Here is a 16,736-nt window from a genome sequence, read left to right on the forward strand (position 1 = left end):
ACCTGCCTCTATCACCACTCCTCCCTGGTAGTGTGTTCTGCACACCCATTACTCTGTGCAAAACAAAAACTACACAGCATCTTACTCAATATCTGTTCATAAGACTGTCTCTCATCCCAGGCATCAATCAAATGAGTCTGTAACGTGCCGAATTTCACTGAATCACTCTTGGAAGAGTGCCCAGGGGTTTCCTGGGCAAGACATCTCCCAGCCAATATTACTAAAGCAGGCCATATGGTAATTTTCCTTGTAACAAAATAACTTGCAGATGCTGGTAATCTGGAGTAACGCATAAAGGTGCTTTAGTAACCCAGTGGATCAGGCAGCATCCATAGAGGTAAATGAACAGTCAATGTCTCGAGTAGAGACCCTTCATATTAGTCCACTGTCATTGTGTTGGAGAGTTACTGCTCTGCTGTCAAGACACTGCCTGGCATGTTCTCCTACATTGAAATAATGAACTGCAACACACTGATGACTAAAGGTTGAGTCTGGAGAACTGTAAGCAAATTGGATGTTCATAACTTCCTGCTCTGCCCCTGAACTCATCAATGAGTCTGGAGACATGGTACAGGTTACTGAACCAAATAGCTGGACATACCTCATACCCAACCCATCAATTTTTTCCCATCCTTAGCCAGCATATTCAGTATGGCTGGTTAACAGTCTACAGGCATACTCAGTTATTCGTTTTTGTGTTTGTTCATTTCAACATTCGCTCACCTTTTTAATTAAATAATCATAGACCAGTGATCGCCATCAACACAGGTTAGGTGGTGGTGTTGGGTTGAGAAGTAAACAGAGAAATAATTAATGTCTCATATTCCACTTCCCGATTTTCCGAGGCTATAAAAAGGAAAGTGCTGGTTCGAGGAGATGGGTTAGAAAAGATAGCACCAGTCTTTTTTTGTAGACCCAGACAACTTTTTCCAGTTTATCCACAAAACAGCTTATTCTTCTTTTCTCATGTCTTTCTTCTCTTTTCAAGGTGGCTGGAGTCCTGTCAGAGTTGGTGATATACAGCTACAGCTCAAACTATGGTTCTCCATGGCTGCGGAGTTCTCATTCTCAAACCACCATGTGGCCTAGCGTTTTGGTATCTCCAGGAACGGCCTGAAAGAAGTGCTCCTTCGGGCTGTGGCCCTGTAGATGACCTTACTGATGTTGCCAACTGAAACATCAAGACAGCAGGCAGCTTGTACTGCTGTTGGAAGAACTCCCCTGGACTCGAGCAATACTCTCTCTTTTTGATGGTGAGTGAGAGCCTGTCAGTCCTCAAGTCAGGGGACTAAGAGAAGCTACGCAAAAGATTGCAACATCAGAGCAGTGAGCTGCTGGTGTCCCACTCTTGTTACAGGAGTGATCTCTCTCTCCCTCACTAATGAGAGAGAGTCTGTCTGAGATACTAAAGTATCAGGCTTTTTTGATGGATTGCACTTTTTGAGAGACTCTAGATCAAGGTTTCTTTGGGGGCTTTTGCTATTACTTGCATGGTGGTGGGGCATGTTTGGTGATTTTGCTGGAGCATGTGAGGAGAGGGTCAATCTTCTGTGTTTGCTTGAGCTTGGGGAGATTTTTGGGGTTCTGATGTTTCCTTCATTCATCCTTTGGGTTTTTTAGTTTTGTAGATGTCAGCAAAGAGTAAGAATTTCAGGTGGTATACAGCATACATTCTCTGATATTAAATTGGATCATTTGAACAGCCTTATTTTCCTAGGTTAAACACACCGTTCCATCATTTGCAGAGGTGTACTGTATTTACCTTCTCAATCTGCTGACTATGACACATCATCTATTTCCACACTAAATAAACATTTACCTGTGCCCTGATAAGAAAACTAATGGCTTTCAATGACCTTCTAATTAGAATTTGCAGGAAGTCAAGTCTTTGACAGAGCGCTGTATTCGTGTATGTGAAGGGTACACAGTTGCAATGGTTAACCTCTGTATATCATAAAAACTTATTCAGCTTCCATCCAGTACCATGAATTCAAGCTTGATGATACGGAGTAATCCAATACCTATTCTTATAGATTTAATAGGGTATAGCGTTAGGCAGCCTCGCTGACCACAAAGCTAATGTATGTGTCTGAAAACATTTTAATTCTCTTGCTAAGAACAATCAATCAGAATTGACAGCTGCTTTGAAATGTAATGCTTCTTACCACATGAAGGCAGATCATACCAAATGACTATTCTGAAAGAAATCTAAAGCTCCCTTCCAATTCCTGAACAGTACGATGACATTGTAAGAGCGAGTTTTCTATTGTAGCTTTCATGAATGAACTGTCTTATAATAACTTTGCAAAACAGGTCACCAAATTGAAATACTAAATGTGAACAGAGAAATTACTGTTTGATGTGCAATACATAATTGTTTTTTGTTTCACTGGATAAGTTTTTTTCCCCCCCCCCCCCGCCTCTTCAAAAGTAACTCAATACTTTTTAACCTTTTTGGGGTTATACATTTCACACAAAACCCTTGCTCTTTATAAGGGGTGATTGATAAGTTTGTGGCCTAAGGTAGAAGGCGATGAGTTATACAGCTCTCGTTACATGCACGGGCAGTTCAACTCTTTGAGTGAAAACGCAGGAAGTTTGAAGTTAATAACACATCTCCTTCTACCTTAGGCCACAAACTTATCAATCACACTTGCTGTGGACCACTTTCTGGAGGTCCAAGATGCCGACTTCTACAAAGAAGGGATCCGTATGCTCCAAGACCGCTGGACTAAGTGTGTAAATGTAGGAAATATGAATGTGCTAAGTTTTTAAAAATTGCCTCCTTCTACCTTAGGCCACAAACTTATCAATCACCCCTCGTAGGTATCCTAAGAACAGTAAAGCCTAACTATAAAAAAATGCTGTGGGTAGGGAGACAAAGTGGTTCCCAACACTGACAGTTCCACATTAGACTTCTGCCATCGTTTCACCAATAGTCAATGGATATTAAAAAAAAAGTACTGCTGATGCCAGAAACCTGAAGTAAACACTGAAATGCTTAGCTTCAGTAGGGCAACAAGTTAGCATTTCAGGGTAGAAAACCGAGACCGAGACAAATATGTGGAATCAGGGCAAGGAGTGCTGTACTGTTGGAAAAGCTATCAGCTCCAACAGCTTGATGTACTCCGGAATTTCAGCAGGACAATTTTTTTTATTGCCGCATTAACCTCGACCCTTCTTACTTAAGAAGCGAGGTCATTCAGAGCAGATAAACAATTCTGATTTGACGAGCAGGAAAATTTGAAATTTACGCTTAAAAGGAGAATGCTATCATTCTAATCCCAACTCCACCGGAGCAAACCAGCTCCCAACTTCACTTACTGGGAGCTCTTTATTTGTTTTGGATCCACTGGCCTGCTTGTTAATCTGTTGTACCTCACGAGGTCAGAAAGGTAGCATTTGATCCCTTTGTGAAGGGAAGAATATGCAATGCACAATCAAGAGAGATCATCTCATCCTGCCCCTGCATTAACAATACACGGCTGCTGTGGTGCACAGACTGTGCTTCCTGCAGCTGAAAGCAAAGCTGATGGGACAATTGTGAACAGCACCTAATTACACCAACTTGTTCCTGGGTCTGATGCAAAAAGGCTGAGTAAACTAAGGCCTTTCACTTTGGAGTGGAAGAGGATGAGATATAACTTGATAGAGATGAAAAGGATTTTAAGAGGCAGCACATTTTTTCTCCAGGATGGCAGTGGCTAATACCACAGAATACCAGTTTAAGGTGAGTGGAGGAACATTTACGGGAGATGTCAGAGGTAGTTTTATTTTACACAAATAGTGGTGGGTGCCTGGAACACACTGCTAGGGGTGGCGATACAGGCTGATACCACAGGGACACTTAGATAGATACATGGATACAAGAAAAATGGTGGATTAGGGGCAATGTAGAAGGGAAGGGTTAGACTGATTGTGGAGTATGTTTATATAGATTAACAAAACATCATGCACTGAATGACCCATACCGTGCTGAACAGTTCTACTGCTATTTCAACTATGTACTACTTAAGGTGGTCCACCAGCACTATGGTCATCCGTTATGCCCTTTGTCTGTTTATATCATTGGCCAGTGTCATCACTGCACACAGGCACAGGACAATTTGTTTCCTTGAATAGAGCTGACCATTGACCTAAGAGACAGGGTGAACTTCAAATTCCTGCAGCTGAATTGTGGACAAGGCAGGACAAAAGTTTGGAAAGATAATACAACTTTTTCTAAACATCAGTAATTTGCAAAAGATAGTGGGCATATTTATCCTGAGGGGAGAAACAGGTTAAACTACATGAATACTTACTGTAGATGTTTATATACCAACTGGTGTTGACCAGTTGCTGTTGACAGACCCACAAACTTTCAGCAGGGAGTGAGTTGGGTAGTTACTTGGCACTGATGGTCACAAGGGTGAGCTGCTTCACTCCCTCTCTGAGGAGCACCCTAATTAATATGTGCCCAAACTGCACCTCACTGGAGAAGTGGGTTTGCACCCCAGAACTTCCAGAGGGAATCCACCATGCCCATCATTTCTCAAGGAGACACAAAAGACTGCAGATGCTGTAATATGGAGTCCTGGTGCAGGGTGTTGAACCAAAATGTCTACATTGGCTTTCAATCCACATGTGCTGCTCAACACATTGAGTTCCCCTGGCTAACACGAGGAAATCTGCAGATGCTGGATATTCAAACAACACACACAAAATGCTGGTGGAACACAGCAGCGACTTGGAACACTACTGTGTTCCACCAGCATTTTGTGTGTGGAGTTCCTCTGGCTGCTTGTTTCTTCGCTCCATCAGAAACGGTTATTACCCTCCATCCATCAGGAAAAACTTCCTCATCTCAACAATGAACTGATTCCACAACCTGCAGAATCACATTCCAATGTCTCTCCAACTCATGTTCTCAGTATTCTTTTTCTTTTTTTTCTATTGGCACAAGTTGTCTACTTTTCAACATGGGTCGTTTGTCAGTCTTGTTTGTGTGCAGTTTTTCATTGATTCTACTGTGTTCTACTGTGAATGCCTGCAAAAAATGATGCAGTGTAATTTATAGTGACATATATGTACTTTAATAATAAATTTACTTTTAACTTTTGATCTTTGTATGGACAAATGGGAGAATAGACAAACTGGTGGCAGAAGGAATACAGCATTGGGAAGCGTATGGTCATGCACTGTGGTAGAAGGAAGAAAGGCATAATGTATTTTCTAAACGGAGTAAATTCAGAAATTAGAGGTGCAAAAGAGCTAGTAAGCTTGAATGCAGCATTCCTTAAAGATTAACTTGCAGGTAGAATTGATAGTAAGGAGGCAAATGCAATGTTATCACACATTTTGAGAGAATTGAATGTAAGTGCAAGCATGCTATGCTGAGGCTTTATAAGTCACTGGTCAGACCACATTTAGAGCCTTGTGAGCAAATTAGGACCCCATACCTAAGAAAGGACGTGCTGGGATTGGAGAGGCTCCACAAGAGGTTTATGAGAATGATCCCTGGAATGAAAGGTTAATGTATGAGGAGCGTTTGATGTCTCTGGGCCTGTACTCACTGAGTATTGAAAGGCCTATAAGGAGAGGATGTGCAAAGGATGTTTCCAATAGAAACAGAGTCTAGAACCAGAGGGCACAGACTCAGAATACAAGAGTATCTGTTTGGAACAGAGATGAGGATGAATATTTTTAGCCAGCGGGTAGTGAATCTGTGGAATTCATTGCCGGGTATGTCTGTGAAGGCCACGTCATACTTAAGACAGAGGTTGATAGGTTCTTGATTATTCAGGGTATCAAAGGTTATGGGGAGAAGGCACGAGAATGGGGTTGAGAGGGAAGATAAATCAGCCATGATGAAATGGCAGAGCAGACTCGATGGGCCAAATGGCCTAATTATGCTCCTATATCTTACTCTCTTGATCAGAGCTTGGGAATATACAGAAATATCAACAGGGGCTGGAGTAGGCCATTCAGCTCCTCAAATTTATCCCATCATTCAGTAAGTTCATGGCTGTAAATGAAGGACTTGATCATAGCTTACAGAAGAAACAGAGACAGGGTAGCCCCTATTTTCATCAATGGGGATACAGTTGAGAAGGTGAGTAGTTTCAAGTTTCTCAGTATACACATCACAAAGGATCTTACCTGGACTGTACATACTGGCTATGTGGTAAAAAAACTCTCAACAGCACCTCTTTCACCTCAGACGGCTGAAGAAGTTCGGCATGAGTCCCCAAATCCTCAGGACTTTCTACAGGGGCACCATCGAGACTAGCTGTGTCATTGCCTGGTACGGGAACTGTACTATCCTCAATCGCAGGGATGTGAACTTTCCTCTATTCAGGACACTGACAACAGCAGATGTGTAAAAAGGGCCCGAAGGATCATCAGGGTCTCCAATCACCCCAACCACAATCTGTTTCAGCTGCTAGCATCTTGCAAATGGTACCAGAGCATTAAGGCCAGGACCAACAGGCTCCAGGACAGCTTCTTTCACCAGGTCATCAGATTTATCAGTACATATTGATAAAAATTGCATATCTGACTGTATGTACATATATACAATCCCAGGGTTTGGGCAATATCCTCCCACATTTCCCCTCTTTATTGTTTGTACATTGTGATGGAAACGCAACATAAAGATTTTTACTCCCATGGATGTAAGAAATAAAATAAGATTGATTGATTGAATGAATGAATGAAAAAAATAAATAACCAACCTTGACTTAGTAGTTCTACCGACCCCTGAACATCTTTAACCCCTTCATACTAATGGTCTCTATTTTGGCCTTAAAAATATTTAAAGACTTTGCTCCCTCTGCCCCTTAATGAAGAGATTTTGAGAGTCCCTCAGCCTTTGTAGCATACTTCTGATTTTTATCAAATGTTATTCAAAGTTTAGATTCAGATTAATTTCTTGTCGTTTACACCAGGGTGCAATGAAATCCTTGTTTGTGTGAAGCTCACAGAGTAAATAATGCACTGTAGATGGCAACAATACGTTCAACAACAAGTGCTAACAATGGAATGGGGTATAGCAGTGCATAGTGAGGGACTGGAAAAAGATAGGCTTAGTTGACAATAATGGAACAGATAGAATATAGGGTTCATGTTTATGGCAGCACCTGATTGTATTGTAAAATGATAATGATTGCTGCTCTTTTCATTTCTTACAGACACATAATGCAGTCGTTATTGTAGTTGTTTTGCTCATTATTGCAGAAATCGGTTAGCCTTCCTCTTTCCTTGTTCAGTGATCAACCCACCCACCCCCGTCTTGCCCTTACACAGGTCACACCTTCTCTGTCTGACAAAGGTCCTTGCTACACTGCTACCCTGAACAAAGGCTACAGTCGCGGTGCAGCCAAAGCTGGACAATCTGCTCAGCGCTCAGAATATTGGCAGCCTGAAGAGTTGGCTGTGCCACTGACCATCCACCGTTCTTTGCACCTGGCACGATTTCTGTCAGGGACCTAGAAGTGCCCAACAACCATAGAAACATGCCCAAAACAAAATAACAAACAAAATATTTAAAGGAAGGTAAAATTAAGTGGCACTAAAAATAAAATCTACATTCTTTTCTGAATATATTGCTTTGAATAGTTTTCATTCATGAGATGATGTCACCACTGTGAAGGCCACCATTATTTATCCATTCACAATTGTCCTTGAGGGCATGATATTTCATTGCCAACTTGAAATGCTGCAATTGTTTCTGCTGACAACTTTCCTTATAACGGCGACTTCAGAGGACAGATACGATTCAACCTTATTAATGTGAATTATTGATCAAGTATAGACCAGACCTGATATGGGTGGCAATTTCTTAGCCTGGATATTGAATAGATGAGGCACTGGTAGTTTTATGGCCGTCATTATCAATATTATTTTTTTTTTACACAAGAACATTAGAAGGAAATAGGTGAAATAATAGGCAAACAGGCTCCTCAAGCTTGCCCTATCATTCTGTATAATCATAGCTAATCTATGCTTGTCTCAACTCCTCTTCTGTGCCAGTTCCCCATTACCAACTCACAATTATCCGGTGAATCTCATTTGGAATGCCTTCAATACTGCTTAATTTGGCTTTAGGTATGAGGTACAAAACAGTGCATGGTATTCCAGGTGTAGCTTCAGCAGCTAGAAAATCTTCCTATTCTTAAACTCCAACTCTTTGACATAAAGGACAACATTCCACTTACCTTCTAAATATTTGTGATTCATTAACTTGGCGCACCCAGAACTCTCAGAATGCTTCATTCATTTGCAATTCCTCTCCATTTAGATAATAATCTACCTTTTGACTATCCTTACTGAAGTGCATGGCCTCACACTTCCCATCATTAAACTCCACTTCCTAGATCTCCACCCAAGTTGTAAACTTAGTCAACTCCATCATGGGCACCAGCCTCCTTAGTACCCAGGACATCTTCAAGGAGCGATGCCTCAAAAAGATGACGTCCTTCATTAAGTGTCCCCACCACCTAGACATGCCTTGTTCTCAATGCTACCATCAGAAAGAAGGTACAAAAACCTGATGGTACACATTCAGTGATTCAGGAACAGCTTCTTTCCCTCTGCCATGGAGGAATTTAAGGTCGGGGGTTATATGTGAGGCAGGGTTTGAGGGTCAGCACAACATTGTGGGCTGAAAGGCCTGTAATGTGCTGTACTATTCTATGTTCTATGTTCATCCAATTTCTAAATGGAGATTGAACCTGTGAACACTACCTCACCACTCTTTGTTTTATTTTTGCACTACTTATTAAATTCAACTGTTTAATATATATATATATATATATATATATATATACCTACTGTAATTCATGTATTTTTCTATTAGTATGCATTGCACTACTGCTGCAAAGACAACTAATTTCATGACATATGCTGGTGAGATTAAACGTAATTCTGATTCTGAATCACTCTGTCTATCTGTATCTTGTTACAACTAGGACTTCACAACATGTTCCATGCATTAACTGATTTAACCTCCCTGGATAATATGGAGGGACATGAACAATGGTTTCTGGATCAACGGCTTAAATCTTGGAATATAAGTCAAGTGATACATTTTGCTCCCAAACTTATGAATCTTCCAGTGAAACAGACCAAAATAAAACCAGCAATAGTAAACAAAAAATGCTTTAGGGATATGCACAATAGTTCTTATTGCAGCAAATGACACTCACTGCTGTTTTTCTCATTGTTAATTCAACATAGGTGAACTCATCCTGAGTATTCATTTATTCATATTCTCTCTTTCTCTCTCTCTCTCTCATACACACACACACAAACACACACTCGTCCCTTTATTAGGCACACCTGTACTGCCACTTGTTAATGCAAATATCTAATCAATCATGTGGCAGCAACTCAATGCAAAAATGCGCACGGACAAGGTCAGGAGGTTCAGTTGCTGCTCAGACCAAACCTCAGAATGGGGAAGAAATGTGATCTAAGTGACCTTGATCATAGAATGATTGTTGGTGCCAAATAGGGTGATCTGATTTTCATAGAAACTGCTTAACTCCGGGGACTTTCGTGCACAATATTCTCTACAGCTTACAGAGAATGGGGTGTGAAAAACAAAAAATAAGCATCCAGTAAGCAACAGTTCTATTGGCAATCACTCCTTGCTAATGGGAGAGGTCATAGGAGAATTGCCAGACCGGTTCAAGCTGACAAGAAGGCAGCAGCAACTCAAATAACCACAAGTTACAACAGTGACGTGCAGAAGAGCATCTCTGAGCACACAACACATTGAACCTTGAAGTGGATGAGTTACAGCAGAAGAAGACCATGAACATACACTCAGTGGCCACTTTACTAAGCATCGGAGGTACCTAATAAAGTGGCCACTAAGTGTATTTATATTAAGGGGAAGGGTCCTGCCATCATCCTGCACTCTGATTGCACTTTCTTATTTAATTTTAAAATGGTTCAATAATCATCTTCCATCCCATGTTGAACTGATGTGTGAAATCATCCAGTGTTACGCTGCTGTCAGTTCTTGCCTTTACTAGTGAAATGAAGCTAACAGCAAATTTCTGGCACAAAAATGTAAAAGCTGCAGATCTGAATATTATTTTGGAAATGTGGCGATAACTTTTCAAAACTAGGAGCAGATATTTAAATAACACCTTTAATCTCATTAAAAAGTGCCAAGATAATTCATAGACATGCAAATAAACAAACTTTCAATGTTCTACTTGTATGGGTAATGGAGTATTTCATAGACTTGATTCTTAGAAAAAGACATTCTTCATGTCTGTCTCAGTTACAGCTTATTTAATAAGATATTTTATTTTGACACATAGCACGGTGACAGGCCCTTCTGGTCCCAAGAGCCCATGCTGTCCAATTAGTCATATGATGACGTAACCTATCGAATGTGGATGAATTCTAGTGCACCCAGAGGAAACCCATTGGGCCACAGGCAGAACTCCTCACACGCAGTGGCAGAATTGAACCCAGATCACCGGTGCTGTAATAGCCTTATGCTAGTCGTTAAGCTATTGCCCCACCCGTCCTTTCCCACAGCTCTCAGAAGTTATTTTCTCAGGTTTTCCTCTTCGAAGTTGAGTAGGTAGCGGAAGGAGGTAGGAGAGACAAGAGAGGTCTAAGGCAGGCGGAGTAGATCAAGTCCCTCGAGGATTGCGGTTAGTAAGGAGAAGGATTACTGGAGAGTCTGTAGAACATTTGGAACTAGAGACAACTATCAGATTTAGTTTGGAGAAGGCAGATCATTCGTCAGAAAGAGTTGGCGATTGAGTTGGAAGGGAATCTGTACTCAAATCAGAGGATGGTAAAACGGTCTGCAGAGGGTGTTGGGCAAAATTTGCAAAACTGCAGGAGCAATTTAGTCTTAGGAAGGTAGGGCTTGGAAAAGAGAAGTGTGGTTGTGCCCTGAGGGAGAGGCAAGAAAAAGCATTTTAAAAATTGCATCCCAAAGACGCTTTGGTATGGACTCTACCAGCTGGGGTCACTCTCCACAAGACACCCCCATTTACGTCATTCTGAAGTGTCCCTGGATCTTTGAAGCCTGTACCAACATGAGTGCCCCAAAAATGAAAATAGTTGTGCATATATCCATGAGTATGCCACTGGAAACTACTGTATATCTTCAGGAAGATGCATGGAAGGAAAACCACTCATTGTAATCACACGTCTTTTCATTAAAATTGTACTTTGTTGTATATAAAGGTGATGTGATCCAGTTTCCTGGTACATATTTTTTCATAGTCATCTACTTCCTTCCCTGATGCAGAGATTTACTTGAGTTGGTCCACGTGCACTGAAAAGGAGATGATGGTGGGAGTATCCAGGACCACTGATTTATGCAATGTCATGGGACCTGGTTTACTACAGTAGCTGTTTGGATGTACGTGAGCTTGGGTCATCAGCTGAAAAAAATCTGGTATTGATCACTTAAAAGTTTTGGAGCAGTCTCTACTTATCTTTGAGCAGATCTGCTTGAAACTCTGGCTCTGAAGGAGCACGTTACAGTTACCGAGCCAATGGGAATACCTCACCTTTCAGAAGACAGGGAGGAGGGAGAGAAGGGCAGCCAATGAAACACATCTCACCTTGCTGCATGAGCGCTCCAACACCAAACCAGAAGCTGTTCAATAGCGTGAAGTTGTTTTCCACAATATCAGATCCAGGATTGCATGGATGAGCATCATACCACTCATAGGGGCTGAACCTGCAACAGGAAGGAGAACGAGAAGATCAGTGAACAGAAAGCTCAAAGTATTAAAGTTTGAGAAGAATCAGAGTGTTAAATATTCAGACAAGATCTGTTCATTATTTGAAGGACAAAATAGATTAATATTCTGTATGGAAAAATGCTTATCAGCAATTGTGCCCATGAGAAGAAGTTGGCAAAATTCAAATCGAAGTTTCAGTCTATGCTGATGTTTATTCTCCACATTTATTTCCTAGCTAGTATGCATGGTTCTCTCATTACTCTCTCTCACACACTTATTTGGTGTATAGACCTTTCTAGGCAATTCATTATGGTTATTTCCAGTGGTAATTCTGTACACTCTATTTTGTCTCCAGTGTGACAGAAAGTGCAGTGAAGGATATGACATAGAAAACATAGAAATATAGAAAGCCTACAGCACAATACAGGGCCTTTGGCCCACAAAGCTGTGCCAAACATGTCTTTACCTTAGAAATTATCTAGGGTTACCTATAGCCCTCCATTTTTCTAAGCTTCATGTACCTACAGTATCCAGGAATCTCTTAAAAGACCCTATTGTTTCCGCCTCCACCACTATCACCGGCAGCCCATTCCACACTCTCACTGCACTCTTACCTCTGACATCTCCTCTATACCTACTTCCAAGCACCTTAAAACTGTGCCCTCTCGTGCTAGCCATTTCAGCCCTGGAAAAAAAGCCTCTGACTATCCACATGATCAAAGCCTCTCATACGTATTAGGCAATATATGTTATGGTCCGGTCTGGAGCCCAGATTCCAGGTCTTGTAGCCATCCCTCCTTTCACCCTTCAGCCCAAATAGGATCATCTTGGCTTAAGGAGGTGCACCTGATGCCTATTGGCTGGCAGGTGTATATAAGGGGCTCTGGGAATGAGTCTAGTTGGGGGGTTGTCCTGTTTGCTGGTTCTGCTGTCCTGTCCAGTTTGCCTTGTTCATGCTATAGCCTGTCTATACTGTTTTGACTTGGTCGTCCTGTTTGTGCTGGTTGCCCTGTTTACCCTGTTCTGACCCGTGCGTCAAGTTTGTCCTGCTTGTGCTGTTTACCTGGTTTTGTTCTGTTTGTCCTGGCCTGAAGTATCCACCTTTAATCAATTAGTTCTGTAAGTCCGTTCTTGTAGTCACCCTGGACCGAGCTCCCTTCCTATTCCTTGCCTCTGTTGGGTAATCCTGGCCAGACTGCCATTGCTTGGTGGGGGACTCTGACCCTTCCTTACCCCTCTCTTCTGACGGGTTGTGCCCCACACCTGCCTAGGTGCCCTGTGACCTGCCCAGGCCCCTGGGTACTTGCCTGGGAGGCCGGGCCCTGTTCAGGAGTTATGTGGCCCGCCCATGGGGCGATCCTCCCTGCATTCCTTGTCCCATAGACCCATCCTCTAGCCTAGCCAAGATCCATGAACTCCAGGATCCTGTCTTGCCTGAACTATCTCTGAACTCTAGGATTACTTTTGAATGCCACGTCCCTCACGCATGCCACGGTCTCCCCATCTAGTTCTATCCTTCAGTTGTTCCTGTCCTGCCCTTAGTACTTCAGTGCCTGCGTCCTGCATTTGGGTCCAGTCTCAATGCCCCACCTTGTGACAATATATTGTTAAAAGTTTCCATCAAGCTTTGCCTTCACTGAATGGGAGGTACATTGCTTTATTAAAAAGAATTACTTCATGCAATGCAGAATGAAATATCAAAACCTTTGCCTTGCAAGCAAGTAAATGAAATTGCATTTGAACAACCTGTCATTGTGTTTTCAAAAACAAAGTTCATGCCACTGTGAACATTTTAATTTCTTTTGACAAGTAATTATGATTAGCTTCTTTTTTGCCCCAGAGTTCAATTCAGGGTACTGAAGAACATTGTTTAAGTTTGAGTACACTGTGGGGGAAGATCCAGCAGTGTGGCTGAAATGAAGAGATTTCTTTTAGCTGTAATTTATGGCATGTGGGCATTACTGACAAGGTCAGCATTTATCACCCAGATTTAATGTCCCTTCTATAGAATAGCTTGTCAGGTCATTCCACAGGCTGGCTGAGAGTGAACCACATCACTGAGAGTCTGGGGACCCATGCAGTCCTAACCAAGTAATGACTACACGTTTCAAGATGAGAGATAAGAGAACCAGAGAGGAGGAATAGATAGGCCAGGCATTATTGAATGCTTTCAGAAGCAGGAATTAAATGCAGGAAAGATTTCCCAAAACAATAAAAGACAGAATAATACTCTGACAGATTTAGAATAACTTGGGTACAGTAGGCTCAGGGAGAGGAGACACCCTACATTCTACAAACTGTGGCAATATGAAGTCAGACTCATTCCCAGTATGGTCACAGAATGTATAATTTATTTTAAAGAAATAATTATAAAATTGTTTTGTCATGATACTTGTAACAAATGAAACATATTTTGCATTCCGTGGTCAAAATGCAGTGCTTGTGATATTCCTCATTGTTCCTTTCTGAAAACCCTGCTTTGAAATGATGCCAAGTGTGTACCAAATTATATTCAATGGGTTCAGTAAGATTACATCAAATATGAATAGTGATTGGGCAACAATTTCTCAGCATAGCAGTAAGTGTTTTAACTTACCTGCTCATCGAAAGCCATGCCTCCATGGAAGGCAGGGACTGGCCCATGTAAGGAGCATTGCAGCCCCTCCCACTAGCTTCTGTTTAGCGGATGACATCATGACACTCGTAGGGTTTAAATCTAGCGCACGGTAACCATGCGGTCTCTTTTTCTCTCTGGTCTTTCTGCATTTCAGCACGGACTAGGAGGGCTGAGATGGCCTGTTTCTGTGCTGTGATTGTTATATGGTTATATGGTCTCCGTAGGCCGGGTAGACAAGGTTACCGCGGATACGGGAGATGTGGGGGGGGGGGGGGGTGCTGTTGCATTGCCGAGGACACAGTGCACACTTTAGTAAGTATTTGCCACTTCAGTGTCCATTTTGTCCTGCTTCTTCGGGTGCAGCCCCCATAAGGATCACCAGATCGTAGGGAGATTGTGGCATGAGTTCAGAGGTCAATGCGATGGGTGACGTTACTGGGGGGGTGGGGGGATCAGGGGAAAGTCTGTCTAGATACCCAATGACTAACCAGGAGGGAGTAAGTCTGTGTCTCTCTGCGTTACAGAATGACAAAGTGGTGGATGCTGATGGCAATGACGATGATGGTGTTTGGTGTGAGATCCTCCAACACATTGTTACGGATGATAAACTGCGCCAATACTCCAGACTGTTGGATTTGTATGGGGGCCCCATTACCCCATTACACGCTGCATTTTCATGCCTCACAAGGAACGGTAGACTGTGTGGCGTGCCACTCCTCGCACAGACGCTTTGCAGCATTTTTCTTTATTTTACGAGGTCGATTTGCGAGCTCAACACTCAACCCGGCACGGATGGAAAGCACACTAGGGAACGGCCCGAGTGGATTTGAACCCGGGAACCTCCGTTCCGGAGTCGACTGGTGGCGCAGTGACATCAGCGCTGGGCTCCAGATTCCAGCCAACCTCGCCCCATAGTATGGAAATGGCCTTAAAGAACTTGTGCCTCAGTAACCCCCGTTGCAGTAGGTGTTTTTAAAGGCTGGTACTTCCCTATGTACGATTCGCCTAATCCCAAGGTCCCGACTCAGGGGGTAAGAACTCTGCCAACAGGGTTGGGGAAGGAGTGTTGGTACAGGCAGTACATTGAGCACAGTTCCAACCAGTCAGTGGGGCCGAGCGAACATGAGAGGCAGCACTATCCTGAGAAGCCATGAAAGTTGGCGCTGCCTGGATTCTAAACGGTACATACTGGATATCTGGTGCCTGGGCCTATCCGTGGCTTCCAACGGGAAGGTACGGATGCTGCTGTTCGGTGTATGTGGTAATGTACATACCAAAAGCATGAATGAGCACCTGCCCATGAGGGTGGGAGCAGTATGAGGCCTATCACAGAGGCAGAAATGCTCTGGATGATGGCCATTCCCGTGTGGTACGGCCAGGCAGCCCCGGGAACTGATACTACCATACAGGAAGATGGCACCTGTGCTGTTACTGGTCAGGGGTGCTGCACCTGCATCTCCAATGAGTCTGGGAACCCTACTCACCCGGCAGTCAGTAAATGAGATCAGGAAACCAGGGAACTACACCCTGAGGTGAATCTGGTGATCTTTTGGGACATTGGGAGTCTGGTGGACTGTGTGGTAACTGATGGGATGAGAATTCTAGGTATTATTGTGTTCTGTTTATGCGTGGTGTAGTGGGGCATTTGCTGGGGTTATACTAGCCAGCGGGCTGAGTGTTACAGCTTCTGAGGGGTGAAATGATGCAGCAGGTGTCTTAACTTATTTGCTCATGGAAATCCAGCCCCCCCCCCCCACCATGGGAAGCAGGAACTGGCCCACGTAAGGAGCAACACAGCCCCTCTCACTAGCTTCTGTTCAGCTGATGACATCACAGCACCGGAAGTTTAAACCTACCACGCGGTAACTATGCCGTCTCTTCTCTCCCGGTTGCCACAGATAGACGGTATCATGGAAACAGTAAATAACAGTGAAACGGTAAAGGTGGCCCAGGTGCACACTTTAGATAAGCATTTGCTACTGTACTCATCTTTAGTGTCTGCTTTGTACTGCTACTTTGGGTATTTGTAACTGAGTTTAGCTTGAAGGTTATAATGAAAATTCAGTGTCTTGTCTTGTAAATAGTTACTCTACCTACTGGTAATGAGTGCCTTACGTTCCCTCTCACAGAACATGATTTCCCACAATACTCAGAAAATGGAAAACATGTCAATTTTGAACTGTGTTTTCTTTATAAATACAGGATTAGAAATTCAAATGCCAAACTGATCAAAAAGCAATGTAGAGATCTGAACTTGATGGTTATCCGAATCTGCGTGGTGATTATGAAGAACTGTGTGAGATTTGTCATGCAAGTGAGAGAGTGGGAGTGGGTGGGAAGAGCAGCAAGAACTGGGTGACCCCAAAGATGCAACAAAAGAAAAAATGCTATTCTGTAGTGATCTGCAACTTCAT

General features: G+C 42.8%; 1 protein-coding gene across 1 annotated transcript in view; it reads right to left on the reverse strand.

Annotated features, from left to right (window-relative positions):
• Positions 1-16,736, reverse strand: part of LOC132383421 (glutamate receptor ionotropic, kainate 3-like) — a 550,775-nt gene that overhangs the window by 119,192 nt on the left and 414,847 nt on the right. Inside the window, exon 12 of the mRNA XM_059954362.1 lies at positions 11,583-11,701. Coding sequence (XP_059810345.1) covers positions 11,583-11,701 — 119 coding nt within the window. The remainder of the gene's footprint in view (positions 1-11,582; positions 11,702-16,736) is intronic.

This window comes from Hypanus sabinus, chromosome 30 (assembly GCF_030144855.1).
Source record: "Hypanus sabinus isolate sHypSab1 chromosome 30, sHypSab1.hap1, whole genome shotgun sequence".
NCBI lineage: Eukaryota > Metazoa > Chordata > Chondrichthyes > Myliobatiformes > Dasyatidae > Hypanus > Hypanus sabinus.